A 17,917-nucleotide genomic window follows, 5' to 3' on the forward strand; every position below is an offset into this window, starting at 1 on the left:
ACCTCGGAAATTTGCTAAATCAACGTCACGCTTTTATTTATTTATTGTTTGTTTTTTGACGGAAACAGAAAGCGCATGCCAGATTTACCCAATTCTATTGGAAAATACACTCACTAATACAATTGCAATAGCCGCAAAAAATATAAAAAGGAAAATGCGGAAAGCGCCGTTTCGAGACGCGCAAGTTGCCGGGCGCGCTCAGACATCTGAAAGAAGCGACGCGCACCTGCCCATTCACTTCCCCTTATCCAAGCTTCTGCTGATGATGGCAGCATGTTACAACACAAAGTTATCTGAAAGAAGAGCGAGAAGGAAACAGGAAAGGGCGAGTGGCCCCCGCCAGTTTTCGCGTCTCGAAACAACGTTTTCCGCATTTTCCTTCTTCTTTGAACTATTACCAAAGCAGTAGGGAACACATTTTATAATGCAGTGGGGTAAATGTTCTGTTTGTCAAAAAGACGCGAGGTTGATTTGGCAAATTTCGGAGATCAATTGGGAAAATTCAATTTCACGTGAATTAAATTTGATAAAAGCGCTCAGAAGTAATGGCAAAATCTTCACTGAGGTAAACAGCATAATGTTCAGACAAACAGATTTTTTAATACAATTTTTTTTTTTTTCACATTAGGTGAAACACTCTGTACGAGCAGATGATTGCATGCGCACACTCTCAGTGCCCTGCTATTGTTAACTCCGCCTGAAATGATAATATTGAGGAGGTTCTCTGTGAAAAGCTTTGTGAGGCCGTACATGAAGACAGTCTGTTGTCGGGAACAGGTTGCCCACATCTTTAACAAGATCTCGAAAGTGTCTCTGCGCGGTAGAAACAGCGTTACGTATGTTGCATGGTTTGCATGTGTCTCCTTTCGTGAACCACAAGGGTCTTCCGTGCAATGGAGGCATAAGTGCAAAAGCGACACTTGAATGGCTTCACCCCCAGATGCTTTCTCTCATGAATCACGAGATCACTCTGTACTTTCGTTCCATAAGTGCAAAACCTGCACTTGTATGGCTTTTCCCCCGTGTGCAGTCGTTCGTGCACCTTGATAGCATGCTGCGTCGCAGCGGTATGGACACAGTACTTGCACTTGTACGGCTTTTCACCCGTGTGTGTCCTCTCATGCCGTTGAACTCTGGTTTTGTCAGAAGAGTACGGACAGAATCTGCACTGGTGTTCCGACCGTGAAGCTCTAACCTCTTGACCGATATTCCTGCGGGGATGGTAGTGTGTAGGGTGGAGGCCTGATGAGAAAAGGGCAGAAAATTAGGAAAGGAAGAATCGTCAACCTAGACAGGACCTGATAACCTGTAGAATGTGAGAGAGAGAAAACAAAGAACGAAACGACGGTATAAAACACCCCCAGAACACAACATACAGATATCAGCGCTTTAATTAATGCATCCCATACCACAAAAACTGACCATGTTACATATTCTCCTACCGCTTTCTCGAAGTTTCACACAAACCACACGTAAAGCAAAATGAGTCATCTAAGTAGTAGCACTTGCGTTTCCTCATGTAGCAAGAGTCACATAAGTACTAACACTCATGTTTTCTCACGTATGAGTCCGCTCGTGCATCCTCAAAAGCGCAGGCGTTGAAGCCGCGTAATCGCAGAGGTGGCACTTGTGCGGTTTTTCGCCGGTGTGTCCCCTCTCGTGAACCACAAGCGTGCTGAGCACTCCCGTCGAGTAGCTGCAGTACTTGCACTTGTGCGACTTTGCCACGGTGTGATTTCTCATGTGAACCTTGAGGTTGTACTTGGTTGCTGCAGAGTAAGGGCAGATATTGCACGTGAACGGCCTCTCCCCAGTGTGAGACCTCTCGTGGATTCTAATCCTGCTCGGCGTCTCCCCGATGTACGGACAGAACCGACAGCAGTATTGCAACTGCGGCTTGTTGCCGTTTTGGCTGCCGTAACACGGCTGCACATCTACTGGTTGCAGCCAACCTGAAAAGAAGGTAAAAGGTTAATGGTTCGTTAACACGTGTTAACGACATTTAATAAAGGGGACACTGGAACGCGATATGAAAAGCGCACACTGAAATGGTGGGATGATCCTTCTCTCTTTATTTTTTTTACAATTTTTGTTTGTGAGCTTGAAGCAAAATCCCCAGGTTTAGAACGCCAACATTTTGAACAGAAGTTGTTCTTCTACTTCAATCTACCTTCGGCAGATCGCTGGATTTTCCACTCTTTTTCGACGCTCATTTGTAAGTGGTCCCTTTAGAATGTCTCTCCGTGTGATTCATCAGCGCTCTCACAGTCGTCGAAGAGAAACTGCAGAGCCTGCACTTGTACGGCTTTTCACAAGTGTGTGTTTGCATGTGTGCACTAAGGTCGTATCTTGCAGCCGCAGAGTAAGGGCACATTTTGCACTTGAACGGCTTCTCCCCAGTATGCGTCCTCTCATGGATCTGAATCCGTTTGCGTGACTCGCCGACGCACGCACAGAACCTGCAACGGTACTGCTGTGGTTTGTGAACCTTCGGCACACGACGAGAAGCAGAGGAGCCTGACGATTCAGCGTCGTCTGCAAAAGATTGTGAAAGGGTTAATAAGTCTCGGGGCATTACGGGTGCCATGTTTTACATGAGCACAGACCGGGGAATACCACTTCCCGAGACTGGTAACAGCCCGTATTGTAGAGACACAGGGACGATGACGGGAACGCAAAGCACACAGTCGCACTTTCGACCACTTTAGTTGTAAGATGTTGTTGTAAATGACCGTTGTATAGCATTGTGTCGTTTTGCAAATAAAGTGGTTAAAAGCGCGACAATATGTTTCCGTGTTCCCATTTTTGCCTCTACAATGTGGACTTGTTCCAGACAACCAAATTGCTCCTTGATTGGTAAGAGCACCTAGTGGATGGTCAAAAATGCATACAGAACTTATGCAACACATGTCCTGTATGTTCCATTGACTTTATTGGGTTTAGAGAATGAAGAACCACCTAGCCCAATTACATGCACAACTTAAATACAATGAAGCTTCCCATAGCCGAAACACACTGACAAAATTACCTGCACCCTTAGAACGACGGTCTCCCAGAGCATCACCTAGTCAGAATGCATATGATTCTACTCTGTCACTAATAATGCAACAGTGTGAATTCTCTTGCCCCAAAAGTCCATGGCTACTAAATAGAGGAATTAAATTCATCAGCTCCCCACGAGCTGTGCTGGCAATAAAGACATCCTCTATGTCTAATTTCTCGAAAACTACTTCGTTATTCTGGATGAAAGTTTCACAGTTGTGTATTTGTAGTAGAGCCATACATCGGCAAAACTCACTCATGAGCATGCTCATTCATGTTCACTCATGCTCAATATGGTGAATGAGCTGAGCATGAGAGCAAATAGAGAGCAGAGCACAAGATGAGCAAGCAAACGAGGAGCTGAGCAGGAGATGAGTGGGTATAAGCAAAACTCACATGTAAGCATGAATGAGCAAACGAGATGAGCTTGAGAAAAATTCATTCATGAGCGTGAGTGAGCAAACAAGGAGATATGCATGAACGAGAGACACTCATGAAAATGCTCATTCTTGCTCAGTGTGGCATATGAGTGAGCTGAAATGATGCTCAGGCTGGGGTGAACTGAGCATGAGTGCACTTGAGTGATGCTAACGCTCATGCACCTGAACTGAGCAGTCTGATGCCACCCCATCCCCTATCCCGTACTAGCGGTTAGAGACAAACCACTGCCTTACACCTTACGTCACAATCCAGATGATTTCACCTTTCACTTCCTTTGCCTTACTCCCATCTCCTGACCTCATTGCACCCTCACTTAATCCTCATCACGAGCTCAACTGTTGTAATGTCATGCTCTTCACGGCCTAGAGATCCGAGAGATGAGATGGCAAACAAATTTGAAGGCAACTCGATGCCCCCCCCCACACACAAGTGTTATCACAAAGAAAGCTCAGCCAGAGCAGAGCAGAGCCGAGCAGAGCCGAGGATGAGTCAGCAAGTGGAGAACCGAGCAGCGAATGAGTGAGCAAGTGGAGAGCTGAGCAGGGAATGAGTGAGCAGCAGTCGCTAGTGCCGACGTCCGAGTAGAGCACTGCACAGGTAGCACTTTTAGGCCAGGGCCCAGCCTGAGCCTTCCTCTGATTTAGCCAACCGTGCCTAGCCTGAATAATTTATAGCTCTTCCAGACCAACTCATGCCAGAGAAATTTGTAGGCTTCCTGGCTTGGATCGGCAACTGCAGCGTAGCAGGCTTCAAAAGTTGACCGTGGCTAAGCAACAGTGACACAGCACAGTCCCGATCCCTATCCAGGCCCATGAAAGTACCGGCGCAGGCCTGCCAGTAGAAGACTATACCAAGCCCCGACCCGTTCTCTAAACTGTAGTACTCGTGAATGCAATTTGAGGTAAGCTCTGGAATCATTCCACCTGTACGAGACCGTCCCTTTAATGGGCACTCTCCGAAATACAACCAGGAACCCTTAGCACATCTTCATCGTTTAGCTATTCACACTGAAAGCGTTCAAGAACTCGTCTTCAAATCGCTCTTCTCGCTTGCAGCCCCTTATGTGTATGACCAGGTCATTGCGCCACTTTGTAGCCGCTTTGTAGCCGGTTCAAATGAGGCAAGCATCGCAACTAAATGTTTTCCCACATAAATCACCACACAAACCAAATCAAATTGCCACATCACGTCTTCACGTCAGCTACAAGCACGGTGACGAGCCTGATCGAATCCTTGCCCTGCAGCGGCCGGATGCATCACCATCACAAACAGATTCTGGGATTTTGGCTCTGCTTCATCATACACCCGCGTTTGTCACATGCATTCTCAGCACGTGCCGCTTTAACGCGTACTTGGTTGCTGCTGCAAACGAACACAAGTGGCACTTGTATGGCTTCTCCCCCGTGTGTGTCCTCTCGTGGAGCTTGACGTCTCCCGGCTTGGGAGCGGTGTAGTCGCAGAAGCTGCACTTGTGGGGCTTTTCTCCCAAGTGCCGCCTCTCGTGGATCACGATGCTGCTCTGAACGATCGCGGAGTAGCTGCAGTACTTGCACTTGTAAGGCTTTTCGCCCGTGTGGGTCCTTATGTGTACCTTCAAGTTGTACTTTGTCGCGCCAGCGTAGGGACACATGCTGCACTTGAATGGCTTCAATCCAGAGTGCGTTCTTTCGTGCGTCGATAATCGGCTCAGGGAGACCCCCTCGTACGGACAGAACCTGCACTGGTGCGTTTGTCTCGGGTCAGTACACGTTTGGGAGTCGTCGGAGGAAGCGGCATTTTCCGTTTCGGGTCTTCCTGCAATGCAGTGGGATAACGACTTATTAGTGTGTAGAGTTTAAACTTCAACTTGAAGAAACACAGAATACATGCTAGGGGAGCACTGCAAGCACATTTCATATTCTGTGGGCAGTAAACGCCGACCATGCCCAATAAAAGTACGTTACATGTCCACCAGCAAAGTATGAGCCCAAACAGGTCAGGACTGAGCACATTAAACAGAGATTAGAAGACCCACACGGGGCTCCAAGTCAATGAAAAGATGGAAGAGCAATCAACGAGGCAAGCAAAATTAATTTGAATGTATTTCCCAACTGTGGTGAGTTAAACTGTCTCACTGTCACATCTACTACACATAACGATTTCTCATGCGCATCACCGCACGGTCATGTGGGTGGCCTGTGTGACTTGCATGACTCGAGGATCGATATACTGTTTGTCAGAAATACAATATACAACACCTCTCTCACAAACTTAGCTGCACGTGTGTTCAGAGTTGTCAACCTGAGAGGATGTAAATTAATACATTGCTACTAAGCAGTTCTGTGGAAACAACAACCTGTGCATATGTCTCTGGAGGCCACTGGCAGAATGTCACACAGTAACTTGCACTCCCTTCTAGGTACTTATGTACGTTTCTCTTGGTCATTCACACTGTGTTGCACGTGTCCTCAGTCTCAGAACCTGCACTTGGTCCAAACATTCACACTGTGACTGCGAGAGGACGAAGTGTTGTTCTCCTGTGCATTCTGTTAGGTGTCACCCCAACATAAGAACATGATATCCACTGATACGACTGTGACCTTGTACAGTTGCTCAGCATTCACACATAGTGCTTGGCGTGTCTGAAAAAAACAAAAGGCAACGAAAGATTAATGCCATACAAATAAGATATTATCAATGGGGCCACAGAAAGCTTGCTTTCAAGGGTGCAGGACTGTAGATACACACAGAACTGTCCATCAGTGCTACTTTATACAATGCTGCTGCCCTGTTTCATGATAGCAGCTTGCAACAAAAACTGAAGATGGCACATGGACAGGCAATGGCTAATAGTGTGAACAGGGTATAAGTGGCAAAAAGAGGATCAGTCTAGACCTTATCGTGAACAAGAGACAAAAGGCCTCAAAGTGTTGATCAAACCATATTAAATATTGTATGGTACGTACCTTAAAAGAAGATAAATATAGCAACCATTTTTTATACGTTCTCTTACAAAGCCAATCCAGAGGACTTCAGTACAACAGAGCACTTCCACGGTTGACATACACAGACACAAAAACATGAGCACTGAAGAAACAGGCCGCATGAATAGGAAATACTGTGGTAAGGCTCTTGTGAGCTTAACAAAAGACCTGATTTGTAATAAAGTCAGAATGGTAGCCAGGAAAATATTTGGTGGTGCAGGGAGGGGGGGGGGCTATGGGAACTCTACATGTGGGAGAAGGATTTCCCCTTTCCTTTCCTTCCACTCCCCTCTCCCAAATGCACTACCAAAGGTACGATTTCGGGGAGGGGAGGGGGGGCTGAATAAAGCATAAAGGTTGTACTAAAGAAACAAGGGACATAAGAACAGAAGTACTTACACTGTCAAGACATGGTGATATTTGATTTGCACAGCGGGATTTTAAAACAAAGCCTCAGATATTCGCGCACTTGTGCTTCTCTTCTGCCCTTCGAATTGTTAACCGTACAGTCACTGTAGTTAACCGTTTCAGCAGATGGAGGGGGGGGGGGGGGGGTTGTACCTGTACCTTAGGCAATTAAATGTCATACTGCTAGGACACACAACAAATTTGCCGCTGAAACAAGGTCCATACACACGTAAGCAGAAGTGATGCCAAATGCTACAGCAACCTCAGGTACACCACAAGTATACTCATGCCTTCAACTGTAGAGAAGTCACAGTCACAGAAGTCACAGGTTTGCGTACCAAGCCAAAACTACTGAAGCATATTACCACTCATATTTTCACAAGCACATACCAGCACAGTAAACGCATTGTGAAACAAAAATTAGATCATCAGGAGACATCGAGTAGTGCAATTTTGACGTGCACCTTCCTGTTCGACTCTCATGACAATATTCCTTGTTCAACGCAAAACCACTTGGAAGAGTTGCAGCAACGATATTACACTGCTTTTTGAAGGAAAAAAAAAAAAAAAGCATGGACCAAATGAGTACAAAAGTTGTACGTGCACTTCCGTAATAAATCCCGTTGCGTTAGCCATGGATGGCGCCCCCTGGCTGGCCCTCTCTTTGTATCTGTCCATGATCTCTGCTGGCTACGATCTGTCGTATCCTCCCATGCATGCATCCTCCACTCCACTTTCTTTCCCCAAGGGTGATGCAAGAACAAAATGCAAGTCTTGTTTAAAGAGTCTAGTGTCTAGCACAGCAGAGAGGCCTGGAGAGTCATTATTACAGATAAGTTTGGAACAGCTTCATTGCCAACAAACAACAAAGCGCATATAAAAAATAAAGGGGTGGAAGAGGTCATCAAATAGCACAATACCCCCATGAAAGGGGTGCACAGGTAAAAAAAGTTTGCTGTGGGGGGGGGGGGGGGAGGATCTCTCCAGACATTTGGATAGGGGAGAGTGGGATAAATCTGGAGGGGGCATTCCCTAACTCCATATATTGGTGCCAGGAAGGGGCAGTAACGTGGGCAGAAAAATATTTCCGGAAGGGTTCGATGAGAATTTAAAGATGGGGGAGGAGGGTTTCGCCATCTTTTCCTTCTAGATGAACTACCAAAGGTACGGTTTCGGGAGGGGTTTGAACCCCCCAAAACCCCCTCTGGCTATGCCACTGGGAAGGGGGGGGGGGGGGCTTGTGTCCCAGCTCCTCTGGCCAGATGAACACTCCCCATGGTCAACAGCTCCGTTAATGTGGAGGGCTAGCCCGATGCCTTCCATCCGAATACAGAGCTCCATAGTATGGTACACCACACTGCATACCGGCACTGAAAAGAATACTTAAAAGAAAGACGATACGTTTATTTCAAGCCCTTTCATTTATGTATATCCCTTATTATGTCCAACTAGCCATTTCAGTTGGTTTTCATAGCTGTTCTATTCACAAAAAGGTGTTCCATGACTTGTCCCCTCACATATGATCCCCTCACGTCAGCGGTGTAGCGTGGGTTTCCTGTGCCCAGGGCAAAACAAGTATCACGCCTCCAAACAACTTGTGCCTCCACTGTGGCAGAAAAACAGCAGGTATCTCAGGAGCAAAAACTGATGTCACTAACAAAGGCAGGCAGGACACATCCCAGCACTGACGTCGCCAGATTTTTCAAAGACATCTCTTCGAGACAGCTCTCACCCATCGAGACAAGTGTGCTGGTGTAAGGTCACGGCTTCAACCTAACAACGGCGCAACCGCCTCTGGCAAGGATGGTTGCAGTTGAAGACTCGAAGATTGTCATCCTTCCTGCGGACAAAGGAAACTCAACGGTCGTCCTAGACCGGCAGGACTACGATGGCAAAATCCGAGACCTCCTTGAGAACAGTACGTATGAAAAGCTCAGGAAAGACCCGACATCGCAGATTTAGACTAAGCTAAATAATGTACTTGCTGATATATTCAAGAAGTATCCAGATGGAAGAGCCCTCTACCTAAGACCTATCTGCAGGAACAGTATAGCAAGTGGTTTCCATGGTCTCCTTATAAGATCCACAAGCCCAGTATCCAAGCCATTGTAGACTTCAGATCGTCCCCTCTTCGGGCGCTATCCTGCTACCTACACAAGGTTTTACCCCCGCTTATTGTAAACACCTGAACTCATGTACGAAACTCTTGTCAACTTCGTGGAACACTTACCATCAGCGGTGACGAGTGTGTCGTTTCGTTTGACGTTGTGTCCCTCTTCATGAACGTGCCGGTCCCACTGGCAGTGGACGCTGCCAGGATGGCACTTCAGAGGGACAACGACCTGGCGACTAGAACCAAGCTCAGCATTCACGAACTATGCCGCCTCCTAGATTTCTGCCTCAGCGGAACGTACTTCTCATTCAACGAAGAGTATTAGAGGCAGACTACCGGAACAGCAATGGGTGCGTCAATATCGGTAACCGTAGCAAACTTGGTGATGGAATCAATTGAAGAAAGGGCCCTACAATCCTCCGAGATTAAACCGAAAATATTTTTACGGTACGTAGACGGTTGCTTCTGTATTTTGAAGAATTGCAACGTTGACAATTTTCTGGCACGCCTAAACCGCATTGAGCCGTCCATCCAGTCTACCGTGGAACTCGAGAAGGACAACGAGGTGGAGGCAAAATGAGGAGGATGAAAAACGTCACCAGTGACGTCATAGAATGTTAAAGTATTGTCGAAAATGTCAAATGTCATGTCGAAGAAAGAGTGAACTCTTTCTTGGACCCACTTTTGCCATTTGTGACATTCCCCGTATAATAATTTGTTGTATCATTCAGAAGTTTTTTTAGACGACATACCATCTCATGTGCTTGGACCCATGATCGGATGATATATGCATCGGATGACATGTATTGCGTACGTTCCTTATGAGTTATGTGCTGTATTACTGTTAACACTTAAGATACGAAGCATTGGACGTTATTTTTTTCCACATCTGCTTGCTTAACCGCTGAATGCACAAAGTTTTTCTAGCCTTGTAGCAGCTTGTTACAGCACGAGCAAAGTGAATGTGCATGAGATAATAGTGACCGCAACACATGACGAAGAGACCTACTTTGAGAAGCACGTACTACACCACCAAGAGTTGTGAAGTGATATAAATATCGCATCCAAAGTTATTCGCGTTCACGCGTGGACCGATTTATAGGAACCAGTAACCGACGTCACATTTTTCGGTTCAGGCTACGGTTTCAGTTAATTGCCGATGATAAATTGCTGTTACGGTCCGATTCTTGAACAAATTTCGGTTACAAGTGGTTTTCTGATTCCGTTCCCGTTTCAGTCCCTGCGTGTAATCACTTGGTTTAAAAGAAGGGCAGTGAATGAAGCGGCAACTGAACCAGCAGGTTTCCTCACGAATTTCGAGACTTTCACACGGCTTCATTTGACGCCAGCTTCCGTCGAATGAATTCTCTGCACTTGTCTGTTCAACGCGTACTTAGCCGCAGCCGTAGAGGAGCAGAACTGGCACTTGTACGGCTTTTCTCCAGTGTGGATTCTCTCATGGAGTTTCACGTCTCCCAGCTTAGGAGCGGTGTAGTTGCAGAACTGACACTTATGCGGTTTTTCTCCCATGTGCCGCCTCTCGTGGACCACGATACTGCTCCGAACGACAGCTGCATAATTGCAGTACCTGCACTTATACGGCCCTTTGCCCGTGTAGGTTCTCATGTGCATGGTCTCGATCCAGTGTGCGTTATTATTTGGCTCATCCTGTCCGCCTCGTAAGGACAGAGTCTGCACTGATACTTTGGTTGTGCGCCAGTACTTGTTTCTTCGTCATCAAACAAAGCAGCATTTTCCGGTTTGGGTACTTCTGCAATGCAGTAGAACAGTAAAGTATTAGCATGTCGACTCTTAAAGTGTAAAGTCCCATGCTACCCCCCCCCCCCCCCCCCCAGAACAAACAAACAAAACAAAAAACTTTCCTGCTACCGTTTTGCACGGAGCACTACAGCTTCCATTGTGGTGACAGCAGATATGACAAAAGTTCAACGTCTTCCACGTACAAAGGTTGCTTTAATGTGAAAACACAAAACATATGCTTCGTCCACCTTTTGAGGAAACACATCACTTCTCTGCAGCTGCTCCCTTGTGCATCACCAAGGTGTGATTTCTCACTGTGTTCTTCGTGGCTGCCGAAAAATCGCACAGCTCACAGCGATACGGTTTTTCACCCGTGTGTGTCCCCTCGTGCAGCGTAACGTCACTAGACGTTGCAGAGCAGTAGTTGCAGAAACGGCACTTGTACGGCATCTCTCTGAAGTGAGTCCTCTCGTGGACCGCGACGCACTTGCGTATACCCGTCGCGTAGCTGCAGAAGCGACAGTGGAAAGGCTTTTCGCCGGTGTGTCCCCTTTCGTGCACTGCCAGAGTGCTGGACACCCCGGTAGAAAAATCGCAGTACTTGCACTGGTAGGGCTTTTCCCCCGTATGTATCCTCATGTGGACCTTCAAGTTGTACTTGGCGGCCGCAGAGTAAGGGCACAATCTGCACTGGAATGGCCTTTCTCCTGTGTGGGTTCGTTCGTGCGCCTTCACCCTACTGGGACAGTCCCCTATGTAAGCACAGAACCTGCACTTGCGAACCGACAGAGTCCAGGTAGGAGCGTTGGCGTCACGACGGAGGGGTCTGTTCACCAAGTTTGGAGCCACTGCAAAGACGTATCAAGTGGTTAGTTGTTATTGCCCTGTGTGCACATGGTACGTGCTTGAGAACTGTACCAAATTTCACATTTTATTCTGGTAAAATAAGCACCATACCCATGTTCAACTTAAAAATGGCATGAAATGCAGTCGGTCAGCACTAATAGAAATTATACTGCACTGCCGCCTAAGGACTCGTGTTGTCGTGTTCTTTCAATGTGCCACTAGAAAATCTGCTTCGCAGCCCGATATGGCCAGATTTTACAGCTCCTGAAATAACAGGTTTTTGCTGCCCCTCTCTTCTAAAAACCGATTTTCAAAACACACAAAACCCACAAGCACATAAGTGTACACAGTGAAATAGAAATAAGCATTGATTCTCATACAGGATAGGGTTTGCAGCTGTTTCAAAGAAATAAAGCTATATAAGTGCTAGATAGCAAATCATTTTCTCAGTCTGCATGTGGGTCATTTCCCTATCTGTTTCAGTACAGGAAGGTGGCTCGACAAAGGTGCTGCTCTCTGAAAGCAAGGTGAAGACAAGGCTAAGGGAGGGAAAAGTGTGCCTTCATTACATATTCTTTAGGACATTTTGAAAGTAAAACAAAAATATTTTATCACAGGGTATGGAATTTGTCCTACAAAGTAGTACACGGAAAACTCCATGGTCAACCAGTTGATAGGGCACTGTAAAACAGCTTAACAATACTTCATACCAATAAGCACAAACACCTGTATGTGCACCATCATATGCACATGTGCATCTACACAATACAATTCAATCTGGAAGTAGTGGTGGCCGTGCTGCTGCTGAAAGAGCTCGCTGTTGTCAGCCTCACAGAGGTGGGCAACGTCATGACTAATGCTCTGGGAGAATGTGCGTACTGGGCCGACTTCTAAGGGAACTGCCGAACTGTGCTGATCAATATGGCAATTTTCGTTGCAGCACAGCGCTGTCCAACCACGGAACAAAGTGTGACGTCCAGCTATACAAACCAACCTGAAATTGTCGTGCAGAGACAGAAGAAAAAATGAAAGAAGGAAAATATATATAGGGTGTTTTCTTATATGACACTGATTTTTTGTAAAAAAATTGTTCGTTTTTGCAGCTGGGTTTTATGGTCAGGTGGACATCCTGTAGGACAGTGCATGCAACTACTTGATGACTAGTTAGCTAAAATTAATTAAATAACTTATTAATAAGATGTTTTCTTGGAAACGCAAGATAGCAGAATTGGAGCCAGTCATTTCTCAAATCCAACATCCTTACTAAACACCCTAGAAGCGAACATACCCTGAGATATAAATTCCAGAATTTTGCTAAGCAAATGAGCCGAAAAGAGAACTACACACTTCTCTAGCACAGAAACGACTCTACCTCTGGGCTGAAGAGCAGTGTATCCGGCTATCAGATTAGCGCCTACTCCAATGAACTCCATCGCTCCAAGGCACGTGGCCCTCTCACGTGGAATGCCTGTCACATCTTTCTGCGCTCGAGTAGTGTGCAGTTCTGGTCTCGGCTCATTTGCATAGCAAAATTCTGGAATTTATTCAATGTGTACGTTCCCTTTCATGGGGTGTTTAACAAGGACAACAGATTTGAATGATGCCTCTCTCCAAGTCTGCTAACTCGCATTCCCTAGAAAACGTATCTCATTAATAAGGTAATTAGTCCATTTTAGCTAATTAGTCGTCCATTACGTGCATACGCCGTCTTACAGGATGTGCACCTGGGTGTATAAACTACCTGCAAAAACGAAATTTACGCAATTCTAATAGAAAATTAAAACACAAGGCATCCCGTGTGCATTACAGCCATTGGTAACCTTTCTCTTCATCAGTTTGCATGTACCTACACCATTCCCACGAATGGGTCTGGGGAAATCCAGGCACGGAGGAGAGGAGATGGGGATCGTTAAATCTGCAAAATTTTGCTGCTTCGAGTCCAATCACGTCCGCTTGTTTCGGGGAAAGTTAACAGAAATGTTACCAACAACTAGCACACGCCAGCATTAGAAATTCCATTGTGGTGACACAAAAGAAGAAACAGCAAAAATTCAACATCTTCCGCCACCAAGGTACGCTTTAATAAGACTGCACAAAACATGCTCTGTCCACCTGCTGAGGGACCACATCACTTCTCCGCATTTGCACCCATGTGCTTCAACAACATGTGACGTCTCACAGAGTGCTTTCTGGCAGCCGAAAAATCGCACAGCTCGCAGCGAAACATTTTTTCACCCATGTGCGTCCCCTCGTGCAGCTTGACATAACCAGACTTTGCAGAGTAGTAGTCGCAGAAGCGACACTGGAAGGGCTGTACGCCGGTGTGCTGTCTTTCGTGCACTACCAGACCACTGGACACCCCGCTGGAAAAGTTGCAGTATTTGCACTTGTACGGTTTCTCCCCCGTATGTGTCCTCAGGTGGACCTTCAAGTTGTGGTTGGTGGCCGCAGAGTAAGGACACAATCTGCACCGGAATGGCCTCTCCCCTGTGTGAGTTCGTTCGTGCACCTTCACCCTACTTGGACAGTCGCCTATGTAGGCACAGAACCTGCACTTGCTAACTGATAGATTCCAGGTAGGAGCATTAGCGTCACAAGGGATGTTCACCAAGTTGGCCCCCACTGCAAAGAATGGTAGTGATTTGATAGTGCTCTGTGTGCACATGACATGCGCTTCAGAACCCCACAAAAGTACACGTTTTTACCTTTTTTTTTTTCTGGTGAAACAAGCACCATAATGCAACCTACAAATGCACTGCAAATCGGCTAAAGCCAACAATATATAAACTGGTGCGAAAAACAAAACAAAACAAGCTGGATGTGCAACATTTCAGAGAATACAACACATTTTGCACACATCTTCAGTTTGACGTTACTTTTGAGCAGTCTCGCTCTTGCGTCTGGTACACATGTGGTGCATATATGCTTGGCTGCTGCGGAAAAAATCGCACAACCCGCAGCGATTAAGGCTTCTCCCCTGTGTGGGTCCTCATGTGCAGCTTGAGAGAGCACGATTTCCCAGCCGAATAGCTGCATAAACGACACTGATATGGTTTGTGCAACGAATGTGTCCTCTCGTGGACAACAATGCATGAGCGTATTCCTGTGCTGTAGCTGCAGTGGCAACACTTGTAGGGCTTCTCGCCGGTGTGCTTTCGTTCGTGCACTACCAGCGTGCTGGGCACTCCAGTCGAGTAGCTGCAGTACTTGCACTTGTACGGTTTTTCTCCCGTATGTGTCCGCATGTGGACAACCAAGTTGTACTTGGTGGATGCAGAATAGGGGCACAGTACACACTGGAATGGCCTTTCACCCGTGTGGCGTCTTTCGTGCGTCTTCACCTTGCTGGGAACCTGACCTGTGTAGGGGCAGTACCTGCACTTGTACACCGGTGGAGGCCTGGGTCCGACGTCATATGGAGGAAAGGATCCTGTCCCACCTGCGAGACAAATAGGTATCTATTACTGCCTTATGCCAGCTGGCACAGAATGACTGCAAGGATGGGATGTCCACAGGAACCTTCTGTTTTAGGGTTAAACATGGTGAAACCCTCCCACCCTAATTTTACTTCGTGTGCGTGCTGTTGCAAAACTGGGGGAAGAGGGTAAAAACAGGTTTTAATTGAATTTGCCAAATGGAAAATTCTCTCCAATACAGGCACTGGAGGATGCAAAGCATCATGCAAAGCTGTTCCTGTTCATCTGAAAAGTGAGAAGCACTTTATTTTTAAATGTGACACCCGAAAATCTGCTTCTCAACCCGATATAGCCCGATTTCACTGCTCCTGAAAGAGAAACCGTTTTTTTTCTTCCCCCTCCCCTTAAACAGGTTTTCAAAACACACAAAACCCAAAAACACAAGTATGTCTAAGTGTACACATTGAAATAGAAATATACACTGGTTCTCATATAGGATAATGTTTGTAGCTGCATCAAAGAAATAAAGCTGTAAGCGCTAGATGGCAAATCGTTTTCTCAGTCTGCATGCAGGTCGTTTCCTCGTGTTTCAGTGCAAGTAAGGTAGGAAGGCGGCTCGATAAAGGTGCTGCCCTCTGAAGACAAGGTGAAGATGAGAGCAAGAGAGGGAAAAGTGTGTTTTCATTACATACGCTTTAAGATATTTTGAAAGGAAAACAAAAATATATTATCACACAGGGAATTTGTCCTACAAAGTACACAGAAAACTGCCTGGTCATCCAGTTAGTAGTGCATTGTAAAACAGCCTAACAATACTTCATACCAATGAGCACAAAATAATAATAATAATGAGCACAAACACCTGTACATGCACCATTCCTACCAATGACGCTACTACAGGGGAACAGAAACTGGCATATTCTCAGCACATGCACTCGCCATGACGTGTGCATCTGCTCGATACAGTTCAATCTGGCAATTTTCATCACGGCACAGTGCACTGTTCAAACACAGAACAAGACGCTATGTCAAGCTATGCAAACCAACCTGAAATTGTTGCACAGAGAAAGGAGAAAAAAACGAAAGAAGATGGAAAATCTATACGAGGTGTTTCCTTATATGACACAGATTTTTTTGTTAAAAAAGTTATTAGAGCTGCATAAATTTCGTTTTCGCAGGTGGGTTCTACGGCCAGGTGGACATCCAATAGGACAGCGCATACACCTACTTGACGGCTAGTTAAAATTCATTAACTAACTAGTTAATAAGATGTTTTCTGGGAAATGCGAGATAGCAGAATTGGAGCCAGTTGTTATCCAGATGTTAAACACCCTGAGAAGTGATCATACTTTGAGATATGAATGGATTTATATTTGAATGCCTGTCACATCTTTCTGCACTCAAGCTGTGTAGTTCTGGGTTTAGCTCATTTGCATAGCAAAATTCCAAAATTTATTCAATATATGTTCCCTTTCACCAGGCGTTTAATAAGGAGAATGGATTTGAATAGTTGGCTCAAATCCTACCTCACATTTTCCAGAAAATATCTAAGTTAATTAATGCATTCTTGCTAATTGGTTATCCAGTAGTTGCGTAAGCTGTCCTACAGAATGTCCATTTGACCCTATAACAGAGCCGCAAAATATAATTTATTCAGCCCCAATAGTTTTTAATTAAATAAAAAAATCAGTGTCGAATATAAAAAAAAGCACCCCGTATGTATTATAGCCATTGGTAACGTTCCCTTCACCAGCTTGCCTGCACACAGTTCCCACGAACGAGTCTGTGTAGATCCTGGGAGAGCAGAGATGAGACCTAAATCAGCAAAATTTTGCTGCTTCAAGTCGTCTCGATCACTTGTTTCTGCTTGAGTCTAGGTCTCCTCGGGAAAAATCACGGAAATGTTACCAACAACTAGCACACTAGAAATTCCACTGTGGTGGCACAAAGGAAGAAACAGCAAAATTTCAGCATCTTCCAGCTACAGAGGACGCTTTAATACAAACACACAAAACATGTTTTGTCCACCATTTGAGGGACCTCATCACTTCTCTGCAGCTGCACCCATGTGCTTCGACAACATGTGACGTCTCACTGAGTGCTTTCTGGCCGCCGAAAAATTGCACAGCTCGCAGCGATACACTTTTTCACCCGTGTGCGTCACCTCGTGCCGCTTGACATCACTAGAGTTCGCAGAGACGTAATTGCAGAAGTGACACTGGAAAGGCTTTACACTGGTGTGCTGTCTTTCGTGCACTAGCAGACTGCTTGACACCGCGGTAGAAAAATCGCAGTACTTGCACTTGTACGGTTTTTCCCCCGTATGTGTCCTCAGGTGGACCTTCAAGTTGTACTTGGCAGACGCAGAATAAGGGCACAGTTTGCACTGGAATGGCCTCTCCCCTGTGTGGGTTCGTTCATGTGCCTTCACCCTACTGGGACAGTCCCCTATGTAAGCACAGAACCTGCACTTGGTAACTGATAGACTCCGGGTAGGTTCGTTAGCATCACGAGAGGTGAGCCTGTTCACCGAGTTGGGACTTTCTGCACAGAAATATCAAATGGTAGTGATTTGTCATTGCCCCGCGTGCACATTGCATATGCTGGAGAACTGCAGCAAAGTACACACTTTTAATGGTGAGTACAAAACCATGAGTTCAACCCAAGAACGGCATAAAATGCAATCAGTAAGCCCTAATAGAGAAATACTAATAGAAATTATACTGCACTGACACCTAAGGCCTCCTACAGTCAGTCGGTTTCTGCACCGGCGCAATACTCGTTAGCTACGCAGACAACAGACTAACAAGTGTAGTCTGCACTAACAAGTGTACACTAACACTTGTGCACTCACAAGTGTTGGGTGAGGGTTAAAAATGCCTTTCTTAGGTTGAACTATAAGCACATATTCACGGAAGCAACATCTC

General features: G+C 45.9%; 3 protein-coding genes and 2 long non-coding RNA genes across 6 annotated transcripts; all 5 read right to left on the bottom strand.

Annotated features, from left to right (window-relative positions):
• Positions 1 to 578: 578 nt before the first annotated feature.
• Positions 579 to 4,780, bottom strand: LOC135396848 (zinc finger protein 182-like). 2 transcript variants are annotated; one of them, XM_064628055.1, is made up of 3 exons: positions 2,171 to 4,780; positions 1,562 to 1,952; positions 579 to 1,242 (listed from the first exon to the last, which is right to left on the bottom strand). In XM_064628055.1, the coding sequence occupies exons 1-3, from the start codon at positions 2,211 to 2,213 to the stop codon at positions 1,191 to 1,193; spliced, it is 486 nt and encodes a 161-aa protein (XP_064484125.1). In that variant the 5' UTR covers positions 2,214 to 4,780; the 3' UTR covers positions 579 to 1,190. The 2 variants fall into 2 exon arrangements, 1 of the variants encoding a protein (XP_064484125.1); XR_010423542.1 differs by lacking the exon at positions 579 to 1,242 and having other exon boundaries at positions 1,374 to 1,952; positions 2,171 to 2,535; positions 3,746 to 4,780.
• Positions 4,781 to 5,113, bottom strand: LOC135398672 (zinc finger protein ZFMSA12A-like). Its single transcript, XM_064630057.1, has one exon. It carries the CDS (start codon positions 5,111 to 5,113, stop codon positions 4,781 to 4,783), a length of 333 nt encoding a protein of 110 aa, XP_064486127.1.
• Positions 5,114 to 5,190: 77 nt separating this feature from the next.
• Positions 5,191 to 7,552, bottom strand: LOC135396849 (uncharacterized). Its single transcript, XR_010423543.1, has 3 exons — positions 6,846 to 7,552; positions 5,819 to 6,104; positions 5,191 to 5,277 (listed from the first exon to the last, which is right to left on the bottom strand). It is a non-coding gene; the product is annotated as an uncharacterized LOC135396849 (long non-coding RNA).
• A 3,440-nt stretch (positions 7,553 to 10,992) lies between these two features.
• On the bottom strand, positions 10,993 to 11,689 carry LOC135398673 (zinc finger protein 709-like). The gene is made up of 2 exons (XM_064630058.1): positions 11,686 to 11,689; positions 10,993 to 11,576 (listed from the first exon to the last, which is right to left on the bottom strand). The coding sequence occupies exons 1-2, from the start codon at positions 11,687 to 11,689 to the stop codon at positions 10,993 to 10,995; spliced, it is 588 nt and encodes a 195-aa protein (XP_064486128.1).
• Positions 11,690 to 13,624: 1,935 nt separating this feature from the next.
• Positions 13,625 to 17,021, bottom strand: LOC135396852 (uncharacterized). The gene is made up of 2 exons (XR_010423547.1): positions 14,280 to 17,021; positions 13,625 to 14,196 (listed from the first exon to the last, which is right to left on the bottom strand). It is a non-coding gene; the product is annotated as an uncharacterized LOC135396852 (long non-coding RNA).
• Positions 17,022 to 17,917: the final 896 nt, after the last annotated feature.

The sequence above is a fragment of the Ornithodoros turicata genome, chromosome 6 (genome assembly GCF_037126465.1).
Source record: "Ornithodoros turicata isolate Travis chromosome 6, ASM3712646v1, whole genome shotgun sequence".
Lineage (NCBI taxonomy): Eukaryota > Metazoa > Arthropoda > Arachnida > Ixodida > Argasidae > Ornithodoros > Ornithodoros turicata.